At 38.8% G+C, this 11,123-nt stretch overlaps 1 protein-coding gene across 2 annotated transcripts; it reads left to right on the plus strand.

Moving 5' to 3' along the window:
- The first annotated feature begins 4,799 nt into the window (after window positions 1–4,799).
- On the plus strand, window positions 4,800–10,906 carry LOC103712229. Of its 2 annotated transcripts, none has more exons than XM_008798699.4 (3): window positions 4,800–5,085; window positions 7,181–9,037; window positions 10,390–10,906. In XM_008798699.4, the coding sequence occupies exons 2-3, from the start codon at window positions 7,231–7,233 to the stop codon at window positions 10,677–10,679; spliced, it is 2,097 nt and encodes a 698-aa protein (XP_008796921.2). In that variant the 5' UTR covers window positions 4,800–5,085; window positions 7,181–7,230; the 3' UTR covers window positions 10,680–10,906. The 2 variants fall into 2 exon arrangements, with proteins under 2 accessions (XP_008796921.2, XP_038973514.1); XM_039117586.1 differs by lacking the exon at window positions 4,800–5,085 and adding an exon at window positions 5,096–6,920.
- The last annotated feature ends 217 nt before the right edge of the window (window positions 10,907–11,123 follow it).

Raw genomic sequence — 11,123 nt, forward strand, 5'->3', positions numbered from 1 at the left:
TGCGGGTGATTTGGTCCTACGACCTTTCCAAGAACAGGTTGATCCAGATGTTCGGGGATCTTTTAAGCCAACGCTAATTCTGACTCGTTATGGCCCTTGGACGCGGTTTGACGCAGGACATAGGAAAGCTTGGCAGGCAAGGCAGGCAAAATTTATTTTCAGAGGTTGAGTGTGCTTTATCTGGGTGTAAGGGTAACATGGGACCATAGCACCCATGATTTTGACTCGAGGGTATCGGAAGAGGGGGGGGGGGGGGGGGGGGGGGGTGCCTCTTAAATGGAGCAATGATGATGCCTCCTAATAGATGAAAGGCTTATCAATCGCTATAAATGCAAAAATATTTTCTGATATTGATTATTGAGGATGTGGTGATAGAATTATCTCATCCATCTTTTAATCATCGACTAATGACAGATGGAAAGTATTGTTTGCATCGTATCCTAATGGCCTAAAAAGATATAGTTCCGATGAAAGTCACAGGGATAAGTTGAATGCATTGAAATGGATAATTCAAAATAACTGAATTACCACGTAGCATTTGACAGCCAAGTAGAGTTTAAGGGGATACTGGTCGAGGCAGAATGAACCATCCTTGTAAGTGCACTCTAAAGGTATAGGTCGAGCAATAGTGACTTTTTCTAAATATTAAGTATCAAGCTTAAAGTCCTTGAATATTAGACCTTCAACCTAGCAAAGAAATTATAACATGTTATTGAAACGAAGACCGTTACCGGAACATGGAAAGTGTAAAGCAAGTGGCACTAACTTTTGAATAGACAAGTATTAGCAATAGAAACAGATGATTACATGATCATTAAAACTATATTGAATAAATATTAGAATATAATTTTGAGAAGGGACTCTTGGCCGATCAAACACTTATCAATTTATTTATTTTATTATCTTCGGTTACTTTTTCTTATCTTAGTTTATCTTTAGTCTATAGTTTGCAACTTAGTTCCATACCCATAGATAACCTTTCTCCAAGAAGGCGATGCCTCAACAGTGAAAGTCCTTGAAGTTCTAGATAGAATGACCTACTACCACTTTACCTCTTTACCTTTTTGTGGTTTCTTCTACTAATGGTATGCCTGTGCAACCGTTCGACCTAACCACATGTCGATCAACAAAAATGGAGCCAGCAAGCCTTCTGTCTATATACGCACATATATACAACTTCAAGTAGAATAATGTTTGAAGTCTTTTGAAATAGTCCAACTGATCATAAACCACAACTTAAAGAAATTTTCTTAAATTTGAACATAACTTATGCTAGCAGGCAAATCATTATAACCATCTAGGATACATTAGAGTGAAACTTCCTGAAAAAGATATGAAATAAAAAGGAGCATATAACATGATTAATAGAGGAAAGGATGAAGAAACAAATAAGATATATGGAAAGGATGCTATCAACTTTTGAGTTGTTTCAATGGCACTCTAAGCGCAAACTTCAAAGGAAAAAACTCATAAAAAGTGGTGTAAATAACTTGTAGACCAGCACCTGCATGCAAACAATTTGGTAGCATAGAAGATACTCACGTATTGTTTATATCCTGCAAGGTCTAAATCATACATCTTGCATGACTACCCTGGGAAGCACTCTTCGGTTGAAAAAGAAGACGAGCCTCCAATATATGTTTGAGTAACAATCTAGCTTCCAATTTAAGCACAAACAAAACTTAAAATTATACATTAATTGAAAGAAAGTAAAACTCATGTAACCTTTTTCAATAGCTTGTATGATGGTAACAATAGTAAAAATAAATTTTATACAAACTCTTTACAAGCTTGCTGACAACATTTCTCATTAGATTCAAACTTTATGATGGTGTCTAGCAAAGAAAAGACCAATATATATATCCATCGAATCCTACAAAGAGAGGCTCATTCAACCAACAAAACCAATAGCTTAGATCAAATTATCAATGGCATGATCATGTGTTGCTATTGTAGCTTCCGTTGCAAGTTGCAAGGCCACTAGCTTGGTCTAATTATCAATATTATGATAGATTGTTGCTATCATGGTCTTTGTTGCTTGGTGCTACAATCAAATGTTAGACTAACCATAAACAATATTATTAATTAAATGGAGGACCATCTAATAAGAATTTTAGGCATACTTTTGTAACACCCACACCCAACCCAGCTAATATAGAACTGGACCTAGTTTAGTGACTAGTCTAGATGTAAGAGATAGAGTAGGGGATAAAAAAGAGAGCCCTATTCAACTTGAAATATGAGACAAACTCTTCATCCATCTCGATTTCCTATGGGAGCTAGAACACCTAGCCTCCATTAGCTATTTAAAGATCTCTATACCTTCGCCTTACCCCCTGATAGGTTTTGCCGATCACCACCACTAAGCCAATGGTGGTTCCTTTCTTCTTCTTTTGTTGAACTCCAACAGTGTTGGCATATGGTGCTCACCGGATATTTTAGTCCCAAGGCCAAGGCAAGTAGAAGAATCTTTCTAAGAATCCTCTTTTTTGGTAGGGCTATATCAATTTTTTTCTTCCCTGGTGAGGCTTTCTATCCTTCTTTCCTTGATTTGCTTTCTCTCCTGCTGATTGGACAGCAAATTTTCGGAGGTCTTCTTCTAATGCTATTGTATGGAGAAACTTTTCCCCGGAGGAACTTTTGGAGAAAAATAGTTGATTCAACCTCAGACCCTTTTGAATGTAGCGGATAACAGCGGAGGTCGAGAATTGATGTGTATTCGATGCTCGCCGAAATCTTAAGTTCTGAGAGAGATTTTTAAAATTATTTAGATTTGTAGTTTAGTTTCACTCATAAGGTAAGTAATATGATCTTTTTTCTAAATTTATCAACAAATTATAAAATTATTATATTAATAAATTTGAATCATATTGTTCATGATGCATGAATTTGATGAACTGTATTTTATTTCTGAATGTGCTCTATTTTAGAATATATGATGATGCATAATTAGAAATATCAAACTCGTTCGATTGATTTCGATGTTGCATGATTTTTTTATATTTTAATTGAACTGAGATAGAAATTGCATGATTGGTTTTAACTTTCAGCCTGGCTATATTAGGGATCCTATCAATGAAGGCTAATATGTTGGCATTTGATTAGACCTAAAGATATATGTCGCAAGAAGATGTGTCATACCGCAAGCAGATACACGACCCTAAAAGACTTTGCTGTAAGATGATGCATGACACACCGCAAGAAGATACGGGATATTATGACCCTGCTACAGGAACAATATAGTCATAGTTCATCGTTGACGAGACGAACTTCATGATTTGAAAAAATTTGGATTTACGAATAAAATATTATTTTGAGAAAGATCGAATTTGGCATGAGTAATATTTTGATAATGCTGCACATTAAGATTTAGTTTTGAATTAATAAATTTCATATACTTATTTTTTATAAATAATTATTTAATTTATTGTCTGATTAATCCGGTTAAAGTGTTTATTACTTGCTGGGTTGTCTAGCTCATTATTCTATATCTTATTATTTTTACATATTCTGAGAATGATGGCATGGAGTTATGATCGGAAAAGTGATTAGAGGCCTAATTTGACATATTTTATTTAGATCAAAATTTGACTAGAGTTTGATTTAAGATATTCTAAATATTGTTGGTTCTGTGAGACATTGAAATTTGACTCTAGTTATTTAAATTGAAGTTTGAACATTGGTTATTTAAATTTATTCCGTTGTTTGTTTATGATATCATGATGAGATGCTTTGCATGCTTGTAGGAAGAATTTTCTATGAGTATGCAGTAGTTATCGCAATCTCTGGCTCACAATCTCTGAACGAGAGAGTGACTTCTATTAGGCGCAAATATCAAAATTAAAAAAAAATTATTTTATGAAAATTAAAGAATTTTATTTTTATGTGGACTTTAGGACTAAAATTTTATAAGGACTCCAGTATTTTATTTCTACAGACTTTTATTAGGGTTTTGGGCGTTATGTCCTGCATCAATTTGGTATAAGAGCCGTTTGTCTTGCATCATTAGTAGTACGTAATACCATATGTTTTTGTGTAATTGTGTGTGTGTTATAGATCCAAGCACTCCTATCTATACTCAAGGGATGCTTGCTAAGGGCAAGTTTGAAGGATATGCTTTCACATGGATACACCATGTCGAGCCACTCATTTGCTGGTCGATAGTAGATGACATTCAAACATGAATATCACAAGTTGTTGGCAATCTCGAGTGTTGAACACAAAATTAATAAGTTGCCATATAACATGGTTGATAAGCTTTAACCTAATTTGCATCTCGTTTCGTTTGCGAGTTGTTTAGGTTCAAACCCTGATGGTAGCATCTCTTGATATTTCTTTCGAAAAATTTTGTCGTATACGCTAAATTATTTCTAGATTTGTACTATATCACCCAAAACTAGTCCGCATAAAACTCCAATTAAATGCCAAAAAAAATCCTGAGTGCGGAAAGAGGTACCCGAAACGTCCGGTGACGCAAACCACGAGCGCACACAGTTGCCTCGAGCACTCAGAAATCTAGACACACATGGCTCTGGTCTACCGTGTAGAAGAAATTTTTATTTCCATTTTACGTCTAGCTAGACGCACTTCACGGCGGACTTTAAGATTCACAATATACAGGATAACAAGCTTGATGATCCTATAGTCCCACACGAATCTCAAAGTCCAACGTGGAAGGCAACTGTGCGGCGTATCTACATGAAACGCAGCAACGAGGGGCGCAGCAGATCTCCAGGAACCCGTGGTCTGATAATCCCGACGGCGCCGGGACCCGTCGACTTACTTCTTTTGCTGTCACTTCAGGGTCTATTTCTCCGCCTTCAGTCTCCGTCCTCTCCAGCCCCTCGCGCCCTCCCTCCACGCTCCCACCGACCTCCTCTCGCACTGGTTTTAGTGGCACAGCGCTGGGGTTTCGCAGCTTGCCCTCTGTTCCTCTCTCTTGCTCTTCCTTCTCCTCTCTCATTCGCCGATCTCCCGGCACGGGCGCGCTCCGGCCTTCTTCTCCCTGCGGAGGAGCACCAGCACGGGGATTAGCATCGTCGTCGGACATCGGCCTCCCAGCAACTGCCGGTCCTTCTCTCCTCGGTGAGCCCGATGCCTTTACTCTCTGATTCGATCCATCTATTTTCTCTTTTCTTCTTCTTCGTCTTCTTCTTTTGTTTCTCCTTCCCCTCTTCTCTTGTCTTCCCTTCTCTTCTCCTCCTCCTCACTCCCCTCCTCCCTTGTTCCTTGTTTCCTTCGCTGCTTCGATTTAGAAAGATGCACATTTTAGTCCTTGCCTTCTTTCCACTCTCCTTCCGGACGTGCTCGCGGCGTGTCGTTAACTAGGACTTGGTTTTTATAAATCAAACAGATGGTTGGCAGATGGTCTTTTAGGATCACCGTCATGGCGATATCAACTGTCAGTTCACGTGCATATTCGCCTTCGGATTCTATCCATCCAGAGGGCCTAGCAGGACTTGTTCCTGTCAGCCATAATAACGGATGGCATGGATATGGGCTCTTTATATTGTTACCATTTAACTTCAATTAAATCACACCTTGGTAGGTCGATATCGTTCGCTACCTGATTCGTGCCTCTGTTTACATCATGCAATCCTGTCATAAAATTTCTGTGCACATTCATGCAGCGATTGATTGACTCTTTCCCGATGCCATTTTTCATGTCTTGTTACGTACCTGGTTGAGCAGCACTATGCAACCGCATAGCTTCAAAGCTTTCCCTTAGCATCCTGCGTTTTTTCCTTGGAATGTGGATTGATGATGGGATAATATGGTTTCCTGGCGGAATCTTTTCAACTTTATGTGCTAAGTATAATGATAACATCAGAAAGAAAGAATTGAAGAAATCATGGCCGACCATACATTCGTGTGTATTTGTGTGTGCTTTAATCTCTAGATTCATTACATAGATAGAATAGACCATGCACCAGCAGCCTCAAAAGTTGTTAATGTTTCACCTTAAGCTCTTGATTATTCAAAGCCACTAAGTTGCCAAAGTTTTCCTTTTTGGCCAAAACCTTGTTTGTCATGTCATGCTTGCGGCAGAATGGATGTTGTTAATGGCCTTCTTGCTCCTGGCTTCTATTCTCGGTTGGTTATTTACTGTGTTGCTTAAACTATTTCTATTTGCAATCATTTTGTTTTTCTGGCTGTCAATAATGAGGTCCTTCTCATTTAACCTATCACATTTTCTTTGTATTACGTTTTTGGCAATCCACTCCCTTGGATCGCCAAAGGATAGGTAATCATCTCATTTCATACATCATTAGATACCTGCCTATTATTCGAAGAATAATCACATTACATTGTTAAGTAGTTTATTGAGGTGCATAGATATGTCCGGTGTGTGCGAGGCTTGTCCGAATTCCGAAATAATCAGTAACAAAGAAATGAATTGAAGTCTTAGTTTTCAGGGTGTCCTCTTGCTTCTCGATTTGCCTTGGCTAACTGTGTTAGTAATTCTTGATTCTTTTGTTGTGAGCCGGATTGGGCGTTTGCCCAATTCTTTCCTTGAAAAAAGAAATGATTGAAAATCTGCTGATTTTAACTAAATAAGATAAACAGAGAGAGTGACAGGCATCGTGGCTTGTGGTGAAGAGTTGGGGGTCTTCTTCTCTTTATTTTTGAAGCTTTTCTTGGCCCTTGAATTCCCCAGCATCTTCTCTCACGAGTACGTTACACAGGCATAGCTCTGTGACATTGTTGTTTGTTTTTCCCCTTCTTCGTTTCAATTATCATTGGATTTCTTTTATCCATCCATCTATCTAGCTCAAGGGAGGATTGATGGGAGACTTTTTATGAGGGCTTGTGGAATTTCTCCATTCATGAATGAATTCCCACTTCCATCTGACATTGGGTTTTGTTGAGCACCACTCGTTTGTTGCTCTGCTTGAACCCCAAAATCATGGCTCCCTCAGGTATTATTTTGTTGTTGTCTTCTAGCCTCTATCTGCTGTTTTTATGAAAAACCTGATTACAAAAATGAGGAGTTTGTTGTTCCAGGCTTTCTTGGAAGACTGTATAGTAAGGTGACTTTCAGACTGTGACCTGCTTTTTTTCTGAGCTGAAAGCAGTGTCCCTTTTGTTAACTTACTCCTAGTTTAAATTTTATAAGTCAAGATTGGTTGCTACTTATCCAGAATGAAACATCAGCTGGATGTTCCTTCATTTGTTGCAGGTGAAGGTTTACTGTGAACTTTTCTGAGCAGAATCTTCTTTGTTCTGACGATGAGTACGAGTGAAGCAGGAGAAGCAGTCGAGCAACATGGAACAGCTTTGGATGAGGAGAAAAAGAGAGTTAGATGCAAATATTGTGGGAAGGATATCCCTGGTTTTAACCGTCTCAAGCACCATTTGGGTGCTGTGGGGAGTGATGTGACAGCATGCACTGAAGTTCCAGCTGATGTTAAAGCATGCATGAGGGAAGCCCTGCTCGAAAAGAAGAAAGATAGGCTGCTCAAGGAAGTAGGGGAAATATATCATCCAGATCTTCCTTTGAAGAGGAACTTATCTCCTGCTTCTAGTGAAGTGAGACGCTGCCAATGGAGACCAACCCAACCATCTGCTTCAGAGAAGGAAAAAAGTGCTGTGGATGCCTCAGCAGCGGGTTCTTATGCAAGTAGTTATCATCTCAAACCATCCCAGCCAACTTACTTGGAGAAAGGAAAGAAAGTTGCAGAGCCTTCTTCAGCAGATGGTGCAAATGGAGGCATTGCATGCATGATACAAGATAGGCATACAATTGTTAAGGAAGAAGTGAAGGATGAATCAGTATTGTTTGTTGAAAAGTGTATTGGTAGTTTCTTTTATGAGGCCGGTATTGATCTTGCTGGGATTAAGTTACCTTCTTTTCAGAGAATGATTGATGCTGTCCAGGGCTGCGGAACTAGGTTCAAGGTTCCAGCGTATGACGAACTTCAGGGATGGATCCTCCAGCAGAAAGTGAATGAAGTTCTTGTGCATGTGGAAGATGTTAGGCGTTCTTGGGGACGAACTGGGTGTAGCATCTTGCTAGATGGTTGGACTGATCAAAGGGGCAGAAACTTGCTTCGTTTTCTTGTGGATTGCCCCCAGGGAACAATATTTTTAAGATCCGTGGATGCGTCAAATGCTGTTCGAGATGCTGATGCATTTTTTTTGTTGCTTAGTAAAGTAGTTGATGAGGTTGGTGCCCTGAATGTAGTTCAGATTGTTGCTCATGATACATCATACTACATGGAGGCTGTAGGCAAGAAACTAGTAGAAAAGTATCGGTCTATATTCTGGACATTATCTGCGGATCATTGCATAAATATGATTTTGGAGAAAATAGGCATGATGGATCATGTGAAGAAGGTACTTATGGATGCTAAGACCATCACAAGGTTCATTTACAGTCATGCAGTGCCTCTAGAACTGATGAGAAAGCACATTCATGGGAGAGATCTTGTCAAATCATCAGATTTGAAGTCAGTAGCATCCTTTATTACATTGAAAAACATGATGTCTGAGAGAGAAAATTTAGTTAATATGTTTAGTTCGCTGACGTGGTATGCCTCAATTTGGGCTTCTAGAACTACGGGCAGACTAATAGCTGAATTGGTAAAAGATCCCTTGTTTTGGGCTGCTGCCGTTGATATATTAAAAATCACAGATCCTCTACTTTGTGTCTTGCATCAGATCCACCGAAATGATGAAGCTCCAATTGGATTTATATATGATGCCATGGATCGAGCAAAGGAAGCAATAAGAATGAATCTAGGTGGTGATGAAGCAAGATATTTGCCTTTTTGGTATCAAATAGATAGCATATGGGATGGTTATCTTCATAGCCCTGTTCATTCTGCTGCTTACTTTCTAAATCCAAAGCTTTTTTATTCGAGCGATTTCTTTGTGGATGCCGAAGTTACTAATGGACTTCTGCACTGCATTGTCCGTTTAGTGGAGGACCAGCATGACCAAGAGCTGGTAGTTCTGCAGCTTGATGCATATAGAGCAGCTTCCGGTGGATTTGCCGAAGATACCGCAATTGACCAAAGAGTAAAAATTCCACCAGGTCAGGAAATTTTTTTTTATATTATTTAGAGTTATCATTCATCAATCTAAGCATGGAAATGAGATGGCTGTCACAGGAGTTGATCATGACTAGTACACAGCTTCAGCTATCATCATTCTACCTTTTATATCCTTTTACCTAGTATTGCTTTTATGGAAAATTGTGTAATACATTCACCATGAACCAGAGGAAGCTATAGTATTTATTGGAAGAAGTTTTTGAGCAAGGTAGATACTCCCACAGGGTTAATAACAAGGCATTGAGCAATGTGACTAATAATTTTGGCCTTTATACTTAGCGTTGTTTCCCAAGATATGTTTAGCAGCTTTGAGAGAAACTGCTGATCATTCAACAATATCATTAATGGAGAACTGGCATATGGGATGAGGACTAGATAAGATGGATAGGTGAGTGTAATTAATGTGACAGTTAAGTGAGAACTAATTTAACCCATATCAGTGGGATATAGAAGCAAAAATTAGGCGCTTGCTAGCAACCTCAATTTATATTGCCATCAAGAGTTGCAGGACAATTATTAAAAGCGTTGTAGTTAAGGAAATAGTGGATTTCAGAATCACATAACTTGTAGATTCAACTGCATTTGCCTGTGTTCTAATGATGTGACTTCACTCATTTTCTAATTATTTGAAGGTTCATACAAATCTGATCTGATGAATTTATGTACTTATATTCTCCAATGGTCTTGGAATTTCTTTCCACTGGAGCTGAATTGGGTTCTTGCTCCTAGATCTAAAATCCACAAATTAAGAATTTCATCCTTGTAATATTTTTGGAAGTCTATTGTAAAGGAAGCTTATTCTAATCTTTAGGCTAACTCATGCAGATGTTGACTGCAATTAGTGCATATTCTCCAGTTACCAATTAAGTTGTATCTTCAGGTGTGCTTTACATAAAAAATCCTTGAGACTAACAAATGTGTGAAATTGAAGGTCAATTTTCCAAGAAAGAATCAAAAATGCTTATTACACTTGAATGAATCTTCACAGCTTTTTAGAATTTGTTCTTTCGGTCTTGGCATGTTGCAAGCAATATTTTTCATCTTTCATGTGCTATGTCTTTATCCAACTTCCTTGCAGCATTTGGCCATTCTACCATTTTCTTTTCTTAAAATTTCCCGTTCATATGGTCAATGGCATCATTGCTTCTTTTTGTGTTTTAATCTTCTTTTGAATATGCCCATGCATATTGTCGAGGATAGCGATGCTGCATCACATAGTACATCTCATGCCATATCTTAATCACATCTGCAGCAATGACCTGTATGTGAAATTATGGGTTCTTATATTTGTGTGTCGGCGCTCTGAGAATCTCCTGTACCTTTGCGCTTGCAGCTTTGTGGTGGTCTCTGTATGGAGGACAAAGTCCTGAATTACAAAAACTTGCCATTAGAATCCTAAGCCAGACTTGTAGTGGCTCTGCAAAATACAAGCTTCGAAAAGCCTTATCCGAGCAGTTGCATGCAGAGAGAAGGAATTGTATCGAGCAACAGAGGTTCCGTGATTTGGAGTTCGTTCATAATAATCATCATCTATGGCATTCTCCATCCAGCAGGGAGCAATGGAGCTATATTTGCCAAGAGGAGCTTAACCCGTCAGATGAATGGGTAGTAGAGGGCAACTAACTCCAAACCTGCATTAACATCTTTATCTTTATCTCCATCTTTTTGCTGTGCCGTATGTTGTTACCCAAGTTTACCTATCCCAGCTTCGGCCTATGCATCCCGCAATCAAAACATTAGATGGGCCGTTCTGTGAAATTGTCGGATATTACCTGTCTGATTCGTCAGGTAATATTTGTATGATCTTGGCTTCGAGGGTGTGGGTGAAAAGAAACAGTCTTCGATGTTTATCTCTGAGGGTTTCAAAATTGTTATGGCTTAAAAGTTTCTTTTTGTTAAGGAGTTTGTCGTTCGGGTCGTTTTACTTGATTTCTGAAAAGGGATAAGATGGCAATATGAGCTAATAACTTAGTAAGAATCTCCTGCACATGCACACTAGAATGAATAATAATGATGGTATCTGTTGCTGGAAATTGGATCCGGAGGTAACCGCGGACCGAGGGAGAG

The sequence above is a fragment of the Phoenix dactylifera genome, unplaced genomic scaffold, assembly GCF_009389715.1.
Source record: "Phoenix dactylifera cultivar Barhee BC4 unplaced genomic scaffold, palm_55x_up_171113_PBpolish2nd_filt_p 000243F, whole genome shotgun sequence".
NCBI classification, from domain to species: Eukaryota; Viridiplantae; Streptophyta; class Magnoliopsida; order Arecales; family Arecaceae; genus Phoenix; species Phoenix dactylifera.

Excerpts from the sequence above, each read along its gene's own strand:
- LOC103712229 (XM_008798699.4), top strand. The coding sequence starts at position 7,231 with ATGAGTACGAGTGAAGCAGGAGAAGCAGTCGAGCAACATGGAACAGCT. Across the intron at positions 9,038-10,389 it reads AAGAGTAAAAATTCCACCAG|CTTTGTGGTGGTCTCTGTAT; the intron begins GTCAGGAAATTT and ends TTGCGCTTGCAG.